At 35.3% G+C, this 14,342-nt stretch overlaps 2 protein-coding genes across 2 annotated transcripts; both read left to right on the forward strand.

The window, feature by feature from the left end:
• Positions 1–2,971: 2,971 nt before the first annotated feature.
• LOC108905530 (treacle protein-like) lies at positions 2,972–7,987 on the forward strand. The gene is made up of 3 exons (XM_018708414.1): positions 2,972–2,980; positions 4,886–4,999; positions 6,558–7,987. The coding sequence occupies exons 1-3, from the start codon at positions 2,972–2,974 to the stop codon at positions 7,959–7,961; spliced, it is 1,527 nt and encodes a 508-aa protein (XP_018563930.1). The 3' UTR covers positions 7,962–7,987.
• On the forward strand, positions 7,941–9,458 carry LOC108905560. Its single transcript, XM_023454326.1, has 2 exons — positions 7,941–8,069; positions 8,777–9,458. Exons 1-2 carry the CDS (start codon positions 7,965–7,967, stop codon positions 9,443–9,445), a joined length of 774 nt encoding a protein of 257 aa, XP_023310094.1. The 5' UTR covers positions 7,941–7,964; the 3' UTR covers positions 9,446–9,458.
• Positions 9,459–14,342: the final 4,884 nt, after the last annotated feature.

Below are 14,342 nucleotides of genomic sequence, written 5' to 3' on the forward strand. Positions count from 1 at the left end.
AAATTTGTCGTCTTTAATACATACTAAAATAGATCTAAGTTTGTGCGAAAAGGATATTATAAATCATACATTTAAACTTGTTTGGAGAAAATATTCTTTTATGATAGCTACTATACGTTTTGCGGAAACTGATTTGCAACAACAATAATTACCTAAAAACATTGATTTTTGTTCTCGCAGGTATCAAATATTCAAAATAAAACTTATATTGGCATTTCCTTTTTTAAATAATTCAGTTTTTAAAGATGTAATGTTTATAATTCCAACACTATCAGTTAAAGCAGATTAGAGGTATATAAAAATAAAGTTTTTCAGTTAGAAATAAGTTATTATACTTTTAATCATACGTCACAAGGACTTGAGTGACAAAAAATATAATTTTTCAATCCCTGTATGGCAATCAACCAAGCTCTCTTAGGAACGTTGGTTGAAAACAGCAAGAAACCTACTTATTCATTTGCTGGTTTACACAGAGATATATTAATTTATAGCAACTAATGTAAACTGTAATATCGTTAACGACAATGGGATATAAAAGTGGACCCAAATCAGATTCTTGGGGTACTTCAGAAATAATAAGATACTGATTTGACAGGTATGCATTTGGGTTTTGCAAAGTACCACAAAAACCGTGTGCTTAATCTTTTAGAATTATGAATAGTTCCGTTGTACTGAGTGATTTTTAATTTGACTCTCAAATATTTACAGGGTGGTTTTTGATCAAAATTAACACAAAAAAGATTAAATGAGGTAAAGATCATTTCTCTTTATCCTTACCAATATGTTGCAGTTTGAAGAACCAAATTTGCTGATTGATACAAGAGAAATTTAAAAATATATCACAGTATCCCAGTTACGTTCAAGAATACATCAAAGAGTGCTATGATTTTCATTTCCAGAGATAAATAAATAGCTTTTAAAAATTAAAGACAGTTTAAGACATTTGGAGCTGTGGATATTCATATAACAAAACAGAGGAAATAAATTTTATAATTTTTAAAAGTGAATATTTATTGTTTATATATAAGACGACCATTATAGTCTCTTTCAATGTGTTATGGGTATTATAAGATGATATATATTGTAACGAATTGGAAATGTTCATATAGAGACTCGAATGAAAAATTCCCTGACCAAACTTGAGGTCATATACAAATTTTAATTATTAGTATAAAATTGTTAATATAAATATTCTGAATATAAAACTAGTAATAGTTAAGTATATCACATAGTATAAAAATAATAATATTTTAATTTTATTCACAAGTACAAAATAAATTTTTCATAAAATGCATGACATCGACACTTGTTAGTACTCAGTACATAAAGAGAACAGAATTTAAACCTAGAGTGACGTATATCAAATAAAAGTTCAATATCTATAGATGAATCTGGTATACATAGCCTGGGAAGACGAGTAAATGCATAGAAGATATTTCAATTCAACTTAAGTCATAGCATGAAATTTTTTATCAATTGTCAAATTTAATAATTTTCACAAATGTCAAAACTTGGCTTTACAAGAGTACCTGGAGATAACCTTAAAAAAACATAAAATAAGGCATATTTTAGTAATTAATTAAATTATTGTACGTAAAAATAAAAGGACATTTAAAAAAATGTATTAGTCATAAGGAGTGTTGTGGAAGTGTTTTAAAAAAGGACATCCAAGGACTGAAAATTCTGTGAAGAGACCTTAAGCAAAGATAGGAACAGAATAATCCGGAAAGATGAAAAAACAAAAAAAATTATTGATTGGTTACGGCTTGGGTTTTGAAAATACAGAGTAGAGAGAACGCTCCAGTAAATTTTAAAAAATAACACAAGAAAGAGACAGTCAAGAAAGAAAATTAAACTCACCAGTAAGGTTAACAGTTTTTTTATCTCAAAGTCCAGAGAAAGAAATTTGTCATCATAGAAAAATTTTCCGTTACCAGTAGTAAGCAGTTCCATAGTGGTTTCCAGTGGCCCCATAAATGTAGCAGGACATCTACGTAGTTTCCAACAAGGAAAAATTCAAGTTTGCAAATACCAGGTATCTAAAATAAAAAATAAAGTGCACTATAAAAAAACTGATAGCTATAAACTTTTCTATCGCATCAAACCTTAGAAAAAATAATAGATAAATAGTAAACTACAGGACTTACCTGAACATAAATAAGCAAAAGCCAATCAATAATAACTTTAAAAATTTCACCAATTTGACGAGCAAAACTATCAAATGTACAGCCATTTTTAATTTTAGTTTAAATAGACAAACATGTCTCACTAATAGTAAAAAAAATTAAAGATATTAAAAAAAATTTTCAAGATGCCAAATCTTCTTAAAGAGAGTAGGAATTGATTGATTGATTGATTGATTGACTTGACTGGTTCATTGAAACTTCTTGTCTCAAGTTTAACCCTGTAAGGACAATCTCTATGTAACACATTAAAAGTGTTTGTGTTTTTAATTTTGCTGTAAATTCCCACAATTTATCAGATATATCGACAATATGTTCGCAAATCACAGAAATATCCCGTCGTAATACACTTTTTAATACACTTCCAGGAAATAAAAGGGTGTTCTTGATTTATGGAGTACAAAGAGTACAGTCCTGCTGGTCAAAAATGGCACGAGCCACTTTTAATTCATAAAGTGCCAGACGTGAATTGTACGAATGTTAACTGCAACCTCACAAAATCATGTAAATTAACAAAAAGACGACCTCCGACATCTCCAGGATCATCCGTCCTTGATTTGCATATCGGTTCCGTGATGCCCTGTACACCGCACAGCAGCCCGTTGAGACTGAGATCCCCAGGTGGACAATACCTATGTGGAGTAATTAATGTACCCCGGGGGGCAGAGATCTAGGATTCTGCAATAAATGCAACGGATCCAAGAGCTCATCTTCACCAGTGGGAGTCATATTATAAAAGCAAACAGCCGAATCTGTGCATCACACTTCGAGTGCACTTTACTTCCAGCATGAAGCAAGTAAGACATTTAGCTATTCATTACTTGTCCGCTAGATTAGTACCATTATTCACGCGGCTTGTGAATATTAACTGTGCTGTGCCTGTAGCGGGTGGATCGCGAAAGTGATGGGCCGGTTTTGGTGACGTATTTTTTTGATATTAGCCGGCGAGCGTTACCGATTTTTGTTACAGATAACTTACACTTATAATATTCAAAAGGAAAAGAAGTTGAAATTGAGAACAAACATAAGAATACAACTTTAAAGTTGCTGGGAATTCTAGCTAGAGTTTTATAGATTCCGTTTTGAATTGTTTTATCTAATTTATACCCATCACTCATAGATATATGAAAAGGCCTGGTAACACATTTCTTCAAGGCTAAGGCTTTGAGATTAATAAAATATTGCGCTTTTTAAAATTGGATTTAACACAACTTTTAGATATAATTTTTAAATTATAAATAGACAGGTACATAAACAAGAACAAAAGAAAAACTTACATATTTTTAAAAATGTAATAGTTATCTTTATCATAGTAGATATACTTTTCAAAATCTTAGTCCACCGCAATGTAAATATTGTCTGTTATTTTTTAAATGTTTTCCTTCTTAGACAGCTAAATGATTTATTTTAGTTATCGGTATATTTTTATTTCAATTCGGAAGTATAATATTTCACAATATTAGTATATTTTTTAAAAATAATGCAAATGATAGTAATGTAGTCTAAATATTAATTATGTACCACTCTTTAAACATTGACTAACTGAATTATAGTAGGTATTGCTATACACATTTTTTTTAATCCTTATTATTTAGTATATGCTTTTCAAATCATACAAATGACAACCCATCGAAAAGAAAATACTAATTATTACTATTTTAATGTTTTCTTACTTCATTATCGAAATTATTCAATTATTGTTATTTTTTCAATATTCAATTATTATAATCAATTTTTTGATATTTTAAATAGGACAGAAACTTAATATTCACTTTGTTAACTATAGTTTTTTTGCGGTATATTCTATATATTATTCTACATCATCTTCGTGTACAATGGTAGAATCCTTGAGTTAGTGACATATAATCCTCGCTCGAAACAAAATTTACTTTCTCGTGCGATCTAGGGGACCTTTTACATTTTAAGATAACTCACGCTAATGGAAATGTAAATATCTTCTATTCATGAAATTGAGACGAAATATTTGTGATTGTCTTCTTTCTAAAGCATCTTGATAATGTCATATTTTAGAAAAATATTGTTTCTACAACATTCTTGGAAATTAAATGAAAGTACATATATTACCATTTACAAACCAATAAATTCAGTTGAAGATACCAAATTTATTTTTAATCTTAGATATGTTTCATTTATGTCTAAATTTTTTGGTGTAGGTTATGTCCGGAAAAAGTTCTTTGTGAAATGCTTTAAGAAGGAATTTAACCTTGACTAATAATAATTGATGTCGGTTTTTATTGACATTTATAGAGGCAATAAAAATTAATTTCATTAGTCAAGAATATGAGTATTCTTTATAGATAGCAAGTTTTCTTTTTAAATATAGAAATTATATCCGAGATAATTTAAGAATCGTTACTTTTCATTGTAACCTTTTATTTTTTCGTTTTAATAAACAGAGTAAAATTTTTCGCCACAGTTTTGAATTCTTTTCCCATCAACAATATCCAAGTTCGAGTGGAAAAAATATAGAAGTAATTCTATTTACAAACGCTACACTTATTTTATTTTTCATATTCCATTGAATAGAAAAACTTTTTGTTAAAATTTTTTTGTTTATTCGTGGTAAACCAGAGGTAAGCTAGAAATAAACATATTTTTTTTTTAATAAAATATTTTATAAGTCCGCTATTTTATCACTTTTAATTTTTCCTTCCAGGCAATTTTAACGCTAGCCCTGATAGGGTTTGCGGCATGCGCGCGCTTGGATTACCTGCCACCTAGTCGACCGGGAGGTGGTGGACCTGGTGGTGGAGCTGGAGGACCATTTGGAGGAAGGCCAGGTGGTGCCCCTGGAGGTGGGTACATTTTTTTAAAAGTAACTGTAAATTGTATGGTGCTCCATATTCACTAAATATGTTAACTTTAGTTTTAGTTTTTGATTTTGACAAAAAACAATCATAATAAAAATACGTGTCAGATTTCGAAAACACATTTTTTTTTAATTTATTACAACGCAGTATTCAAGTTCATATATATTTGCTTTTTCCTTAAAGTTAGTCCTTCATGTGACACTTGTATAAAAAGTATTGAATGAATTGATAATTCATCATTCATAATTGGTAATTGAATTGATATTTGGGCGATTAATGATTCGAGCTCAATTCTCATCTCGTTTACGAAGAAAAAATATTATTACATTTAACATCTAACTTAACTTGAATGAATGACAATGTGACACCTAGTTATTTTTAAATATGGAAGACAATGATGATTAAAATGCTAGCTGATGTAAACATTTCTAAAAATATCTTTCATCTCGATGAAACAGCTGATATCTTATTTATTTATTTGCAGTGATATTACGAAAAGTAGTTTTTATTTTATATATAACATATTAATGATGTCAAATGAAATTTTTACATTAATTTCATAAAAATATTTTAAAGTATAATGTAACTTTTCGGGAATATAAATTTCCTAAATTAAAAATTCGAAATTTCGTTGATATTCCTTAAACGATAACCACATATTTTTTAAATTTTTTATGACGAACTATTTGGTTATTTTTTTTGCAATATGGAATATACAACAGTCTAGATAGCCCACAAAATTGATCCTCAAATCAATAAAAAATATATAGAGAGAGAGAGTGCCTCCATCTAATAAATGTATATCTTTACTTTGTTATTTCACTGAGTCAAAAAATATCTTGCTTCGACAAATAAATCATCTATATGAAATAAATTTTCTCAGCGGATGAGTAAGGAAATTTATTGATTCGATCGCATCGTATTCCTACCCATTTCTACGGCCGCATCGTTGTGTGTCAAGGTGAATCCACACGATTATTAAAAATTCGTTTAGGTAAAACCTCCAAAACAAGCAGAACCTAACGAGGCTAAACTGCAATTTATAGTTTTTAACGTTATATAACCCGTTCATGCGAGATGTACGCATTACAAATATATTAAATTATCTTCTGCAATTATGGTTTCGCATCTCACCCGTCGGTTATGTCGTTGCTGTCATTACACGGTCTATTAAGCTTAAAGAGAAAAACTAGTTTGCGTCACTTTTATCGAAATCACCGGCAACTTTGAATTCATAGAAAAGTACACATATATGTATAATTTATTCTAAATTCTATCAACTGTTTTGTAACAAAGGACAATAAATTGATTACCGCGTTAAGCAAGTCTAGAAATGGACAGGAATCAGAAGTATTAAGTTTATTTACGTTTGATATACGCGTGTGTTTATCTGTATTTGCAAGCAACATTATTTTTTTGTTAATCAAGATAGATTTATATCTTTATTAGGAAACACGAACTGCTATTTCTGAGACTAAAACGTCACTTGACACTTCAGGAAAGGTATCTCAATATTTAGTAATTATATGTGGCACTTTATTAGGTCCTGGAGGTCTCCCAGGTGGTCCAGGTGGAGCCGGTCCAGGAGGTTTCCCAGGCGGTCCAGGTGGAGCCGGACCTGGAGGTCGTCCAGGTGCCGGCGGCCCAGGAGGATTCCCAGGGGCTCCAGGCGGAGCCGGTCCTGGAGGTCGCCCAGGTTCCGGCGGCCCAGGAGGATTCCCAGGCGCTCCAGGCGGAGCCGGTCCTGGAGGTCGCCCAGGTGCCGGCGGTCCAGGAGGATTCCCAGGCGGTCCAGGCGGAGCCGGTCCTGGAGGTCGCCCAGGTGCCGGCGGTCCAGGAGGATTCCCAGGCGGTCCGGGTGGAGTCGGACCTGGAGGTCGTCCAGGTGCCGGCGGCCCAGGAGGATTCCCAGGCGCTCCGGGTGGAGGCGGTCCTGGAGGTCGCCCAGGCGCAGGAGGGCCAGGAGGATTCCCAGGCAGTCCGGGTGGAGTTGGACCTGGAGGTCGGCCAGGTGCGGGAGGGCCAGGAGGATTCCCAGGCGGTCCGGGTGGAGTCGGACCTGGTGGTCGACCAGGTGCGGGAGGGCCAGGAGGATTCTCAGGCGGTCCGGGTGGAGTCGGACCTGGAGGTCGACCAGGTGCGGGAGGGCCAGGAGGATTCCCAGGCGGTCCGGGTGGAGTCGGACCTGGAGGTCGACCAGGTGCGGGAGGGCCAGGAGGATTCCCAGGCGGTCCGGGAGGTGCGCCAGGTGCTAGTGGCCCCGGATGTTCCCCAGGTCGTCCGGGATGTGCCCCTGCTGGCGCTCCAGGAGGTTTCCCAGGCGCTCCAGGTGGAGCCGGTCCAGGAGGTCGCCCAGGTGCCGGCGGTCCAGGCGGCTTCCCAGGCGGTCCGGGTGGAGTCGGACCTGGAAGTCGACCAGGTGCAGGAGGGCCAGGAGGATTCCCAGGCGGTCCGGGTGGAGCAGGTCCAGGAGGTTACCCAAGTGGTCGTCCAGGTGCCGGAGGCCCTGGAGGAGCGCCAGGTGCTAGTGGCCCCGGATGTTCGCCAGGTCGTCCGGGATGTGCCCCTGGCGGAGCTCCAGGAGGTTTCCCAGGCGCTCCAGGTGGAGCCGGTCCAGGAGGTCGCCCAGGCGCCGGCGGTCCAGGAGGATTCCCAGGCGGTCCAGGTGGAGTCGGACCTGGAGGTCGACCAGGTGCAGGGGGGCCAGGAGGATTCCCAGGCGGTCCGAGTGGAGCAGGTCCAGGAGGTTACCCAAGTGGTCGTCCAGGTGCTGGAGGTCCCGGAGGAGCGCCAGGTGGCCCCGGATGTTCCCCAGGTCGTCCGGGATGTGCCCCTGGGGGCGGTGCTGGTAGTGGAATTGGCGGGGGTGCTGGTGGCGGTTACGGTGGCGGTCCCGGAGCTGGTGGAAGACCTGGGGCTGGATCCGACGTACCTATTACTCAACTAGGTAATGTCAATAGCGGCGACGGTACCTACAGCTACTCATACCAAACTGGAAATGGAATTAATGCTCAGGAACAAGGAGATGCTCGCGGTGATGGCACTCAGGCACAAGGTTCGTAGTTTTCTTATGTTGGTATCTGAAGGAACAAACTTAATTATCCAGCTTTCATTAAATAATCTCAAAACAGTAAATATCCTTTTGGAGTTTTCTAATCTATATTGTCTAATTTAAATATTTATTATTCAAAAGAAAACACAAAGTGCCGTAAATACAGACTTAAAAAAAAATCTAGAAAGCCGACGACTGAAAATTTATGACCAACAGAAAATCCAAACTCTATGCTACTATCTTTTGATGCCGATTTATGTTAGTTATACTTGCAAATCCAAATCTGGCCATCATAAGGTAAATAGTACTTGAAATGAATTTTTTTTTTAATTCTAATGGGTCGACAATTATTCATTTACAACACATGAAAGTTTTTGGGCCTTACTAGTTTTTAGGTACATTGCGATACATTTGAAATGACAGAGCGATTTAGATTTTTTTCTAGAACTGTCATCATAAAATACCTTTTGAAGGACTTCCATAAACTGTTCCATTTTTTCCTGGAATATTATATTTACTTATATTCACCAAGTTCATAATTTTGAAACAACAGTTTGAGAATTTGTTAGGTAAATAATCTGACTTAACTCTAAAACAAAATCTACTCTATCAGTTTTACTTACAAATTAGCTACAAATTATAAGATGTAGTTATTTCCTGTTCTTAAACAATTTGAATACGAAATTATGTTTTCATCAATTATTCTCCAGGTTCGTTCAGTTACACTGCCCCAGACGGCCAACAGGTCCAAATCCAATACACTGCCGACCAACAAGGATTCGTGCCTCAAGGATCCCACATCCCAACTTCGCCCCCTATTCCAGAAGAAATCCAAAAAGCCATCGATCAAAACTTGGCCGACGAAGCTCGCGGCGTCGTCGATGACGGACAATATAAACCTGGACCAGATGAAGGCGGTCGTCCAGGCGGCGCCGGTGGCCGCCCAGGTGGAATCGGCGGTGGTCCGGGAGGAATTGGCGGCCGCCCAGGTGCTGGCGGTCCAGGTGGTATCGGCGGTCGCCCTGGTGGTATTGGTGGTGCTCCAGGCGGTATTGGTGGTGCTGCAGGTGGTATTGGCGGTCGGCCAGGTGGTGGTGGACCAGGTGGTATCGGCGGTCGCCCTGGTGGTATTGGTGGTGCTCCAGGCGGAATTGGTGGTGCTCCAGGTGGTATTGGCGGCCGTCCAGGTGGTGGTGGTCCAGGTGGTATCGGCGGCGGTCCAGGTGGAGCTGGAGGTTTACCGCAGTACGGAGCCCCAGCTCCCTCTCCATTCAGACCTGGTTTGGGCTCCGGATTTGGCGGCCCTGGTGGTTACAGGTACTAATGGGATATTGTTGCTTGCCATAAACTATAGGGATGTAATATATTATTGTAAATAGATGTGTATGTAAATTATGAACAAATAAATTTGTATTTTGTAGTAAGTTTGTTTACATTTAATTTAATGCAACACTCAATTCAAGAAATGAGGCATATGAATTGTGGCAGAAATTTTCTTGATTACCTTCCGTCATCTGATGGAAAGGTTTTATTTTATCTTTACTGACATAGAATTCTTTTTGCAGTGGAATTGCCTCCAGAAAGACTAAATATATGGTCGAAACTTCGGCAAATTTTACGAAAAAATAGTTTTTTGTTAATGATTTCTAACCCACCAACTTTCAAAGAAATTCGTACGATTAAGGACACAACTACTATTTTGACTATTATTAATTTTAAGCACCGTTTTGCTGATTTCCACCCACCTCTCTTGATTGTTAATACATCAACTCTTGTATTAGCCAGTAACGTTGCCGACGATCTTCGGAATGAATATGTTTCAGAGTGTTCTAGTTACAAAAACTGTGCAATCTTATTAGGAATCATAGAAAGGGTATTCTTGCCAACTGGTTGGTTGTAACATCTACCTGCTTGATGGCGTATAAAAAAAGTGTGCAATTTCAGTTTTAATTTCCAATCTAATCTTGATATACTTCTTGAGAATTTCTACGTAAGAAACAGAACCCAGACGAGAAGTAATTCTAAACGTACGTGACATAATATTTTTAGAATCTGGAATTGCAACTATAATAATGTCATCGAAAGGGCAATAAAAATTCGCAGGCAGCATTTGCTGCACTTTCTATTTGAAAATCACTCATTTAAAAATAATAATTCAAAACCAGCAAAATTGCAACTTTTATGTAGCTTTGTTTATAGACAAACGACAAAATCCGAACAACCAAGGTGACTGCAAGATTTCGAATAATGTCAAAATAAATTGATTCAGAAATGTCAAAAAATAAAACCTAATCTGTATTTCATGAACTATAAAGAACTGTTGGAGCAGATAAAATGTTATACACCACGCAGCAGTATATTTTACCAGTCTCGGACTCGCTCCGCTCGGGCGCAAAATCGTCCTCAGCTGGTAAATAATACTTACCTCTTTTATGGTGTAAATAACTATTACAAGTTTATAAACAGCCTGTAGAGCAATCACTTGACTAAAGTTGTTTTCCTGTTTCTTTAAATAACATGTTTTTATGAAAATTATTTCCAGTTTTTCATATTGTGTTTCCGACTTCTCTCAATATCGATATACGTGCTCACTTATTACATGTACATATACAATGTTACAAAATACACCTACAGTATTGGCAGAATTTCCTTCCATGTGGAGTGTTATTCGATAACAAATCATTTCCGAGAAGAGTCTTTCATGATATATTGTCAATTTGCTTCGACTTTTTATAATAATCGTGCATGTTTTTAAGATTCATATGAGATTATCTTTTACGGACCGTAGTATGAAAAAACCGCGCGAAAATTTCGCAAGATATTATTTATATAAATGAAATTATCTGAATTAAAATTAAGTATTAAATTATACGTTAAATTATTAGCAAACATTAATATCTTACGCTCTTCAATTTCACATTTTACTGAATCGATTAGCGGCAATTTATTTTAATATAATTAACGTAATACTGTCACCTTTATGGAAAAAGTAAATGTTAATTGGCGACTATTTTATCTTATTTATGGAACATAGTTACCTTTATTTCAGGCGGCCGACTGGCCTTGATTGCGTTTTCGTATAGTTCGAGATGAACGTATTGAAAATAAAACTGTTTTTGAGAATTTTACAATAATTATATTTACTTCAACAGAATTTTACCTAGTTACATTAAATTTGAAACAAGTTTAAACTTACCTGAAGAATATTATTAAAGGAAATAATGGTACGCAAAAAACACTCAGACACGGTCCAATTCCAGATACCAACTGAACTGCGTATTGCTTGACAGCTTAGTACCTCGTGTTATCCGCCGCGCCGTTGTCTCATTGCTCGATATGAATTTTATCGAATTTTAAATTTATTACAACTCTAATTATTTTTTAGAATTAAGCATAAAGAAGTTCAAGATAAACATTGTATTTTATGGTATTCTATGCACGCGGTTATGTCAATATTCCTTAATTAATCGAACTTTTGTACATCAATTTGGAGGTTTTGATCATTTTTTTCTCGAAAATGGTTCAGTTTAGGACCCATAAGGATTTTTTGTTTATGTTAATGTATTCTATCGTCTGTTACAATTAAGGCAGTCAAACTTTTAATATCCTGTATATATTTTCAAAACTTCTAGAATATACCTTTATTTAAGAAAAAACTAGCGATTATAAGAAAATGTATTCTTCTATTGCTGTACAGGGTGTTCAAAATTAAATAAGAATGATATGCTACTTCGGAAACTTTCAGAGACAGAAGCGATGTTTAAAATAAAGGAACATTTCAGAATTTAATATATATTAATTTCTCGGAGACTAACAGAAAATAACTGAAATTTTTTGAAAAATGCAAAATTTTCAGATTTTGATTTTATCGTTTTCTGGATTTATTTGAAAAGCAGCAGCAGAATAGAAGCAATTTCTTCAGACCACTTATGCCCCTCTATTCGAATTTGGAATAAAATTTTATTGGGACGTTTCGTCTTTCAGTAACCAACATCAGTTCCAATTTTTTAAATATCTAATGTTTTCACAACATTGTATTCTTTATCTTCTTTCTAGTCCAGTGATGTGTAATATGTATTACGGTTTAGTGACATTTCGAACTGGAAAACTCATCATCACTGTTATGTTCCTTTCAAGAATACAATTTTCAAGGGCTCATAAATATGCAAAATATGAAATACCAACGTCTTCGAATAAAATTTTCTGAATTCTGTTATTTACATTTGTTTGCAATTTGATTTCAGAGGCTTTCTTAAATTATGAAAATATTGGTAAATCTCATTGGGAGTACAGTTTGTATTAGAATAAAATATACAAAGTTATGTATGATAAAAACTAAAAACTACAAACTAAGAGCGAAATAAAAAAATATTGCAGAAAAGAGAAGCAAACACTATTATTGTGATATTAATATCTGACTACATTGGTCCATCTGTTTAAAAAATAACCGAACTTTATTTTTAAACTTCAAATCAATAGTTTGAAGACAGCATCATTTCAACACTGATTTTAATTCAGGAAATAAGAAAAAATTACAAAGAGCCAGGTCTGGCTAGTAAGTAGGGCAAGGGAGGACAGTAATCTAATTTTTGGCACTGACAAATTGGCAATTTTAAACTTTATGAATTAATAAACCTTACTTACACTTATTTTTCTAAGTATTTAAGTATTCATCTTGAAGTCATATTCTTTGAAATTTCGTTTATAATGAATCCTTATCTATTCCAGTATACAGACTGTCTGGTATGTAGCAACATTAAAAAATGTTATTGTTCGTCTCAACCTATAAGGTCACAAGTGAAAATAATTGTTAAGAATGTGCTTCATCACTACGTTCTTTTACAATTTGTAATCCTCTTGGTCCCGTCTAGCCATATATTGCACAAAAATGGCAAAAAACACGCCCTGATTGTGGTTTCCGAAAATTTCCTTGAAATGTGTCGATTTTGTGAATATACACAGAATTTGTTTAATTGAAAAGATAACCGCCTGATTATTTTTTCATTAGTAACATTGATGTATCTAATTGTGTGCTGGAATTTTATTAAAACTCTGATGACATTGACGAACCTTTGGGTATTAAAATTGATATTTAATTAATAATAAACTAGAAAAGACAAACCTTATAATTGCAGTTATGAAAGAATGAAAAAGGATAGAAATTAATACAAATCAAAGAGAAAATTTGTTTCTATAATCATCTTCGAAAGTTTGCTGATATTGTTGATAAAAATTGTTGCTTATTCACATTTTTATACGCATTTTAAGTCTGACATCGACATTAGATTATAACGTCGTTTGTCTACTTTTTTTTGACCAAAATGAATGTAACGTCTACTTTTTTGGGTTCTCAGTTTCCACTCTCGTTTCCATCTGCCTTAAAGTCTTAAGAAATCGTCCTCCCCTAAAAAGTATAGCTTACATTAGACCACTAACGTAAGCAAACAATACAAGTGAAAGGTACCGTTCATTATCGAATAAAAAGTGTGTTTCGTACAGTTGCAAAATAAAACATTAGGATTTTAATATGCCGAGGAGAAATTAACTTACCGAATCATTAGCACCATGGTTTAACATGGGATCACTACCGGAAAAAGGGTTGCTAAAAGGTAAGACATGCTAATAGAGCTAATAAATTTCTTTATGCATATCGTTAGCGAATTGCATGTATAATGTTATATAAAATAATAAATGTTTGGATGCCTGTCCACACCGGCAATCCTGTATGGGCGTAGGTCGTCGTCCATTTTTCTCGTTGTTTACTTTTAATTATTGTAAGGATGTGAATGTTTTTTTATGTTCGTTGTTACGCATAAATTACGTTGGATTGTACCAGATGACTCAAATCTGATGACCTTTTGCAATAAGGACGTTAGTTTTTAATATTAACCTTTCTGACGACGGCAGTATAATTGATACTTTAAAAACAAGGAATAATTAATTTGATTGTTTTGTTTCCAATTTGTTCTCCGTTTAAGTAACATTAATTTTAAAAAGACCTTGTTTCATGCAGTGCTATCTATATTCAGCCAATAAATTAATTTTCAAAGGTGTTATTTATTTTTGGGAAGAATCCTGAGACACACCAGCTTTTGTTTTTAAAATAATACATTCTTATCAAATGACATTTCTCCTCAAAAAACTTTAATTTTTCCCCCACGCCTTCAGCGAGTCGAATCTGGAACTCCTATGGACATTTTTATTCGAAATTTTGTACACAAATGTACATGTAATACAGGAAAATAAATTTTCAAAGACGATGTACCTATAATGTTT

Source organism: Anoplophora glabripennis, unplaced genomic scaffold (assembly GCF_000390285.2).
Source record: "Anoplophora glabripennis isolate ALB-LARVAE unplaced genomic scaffold, Agla_2.0 scaffold53, whole genome shotgun sequence".
Lineage (NCBI taxonomy): Eukaryota > Metazoa > Arthropoda > Insecta > Coleoptera > Cerambycidae > Anoplophora > Anoplophora glabripennis.

Excerpts from the sequence above, each read along its gene's own strand:
- LOC108905560 (XM_023454326.1), top strand. The coding sequence starts at position 7,965 with ATGTCAATAGCGGCGACGGTACCTACAGCTACTCATACCAAACTGGAA. Across the intron at positions 8,070-8,776 it reads TGATGGCACTCAGGCACAAG|GTTCGTTCAGTTACACTGCC; the intron begins GTTCGTAGTTTT and ends ATTATTCTCCAG.
- LOC108905530 (XM_018708414.1), top strand. Across the intron at positions 5,000-6,557 it reads GCCAGGTGGTGCCCCTGGAG|GTCCTGGAGGTCTCCCAGGT; the intron begins GTGGGTACATTT and ends GCACTTTATTAG.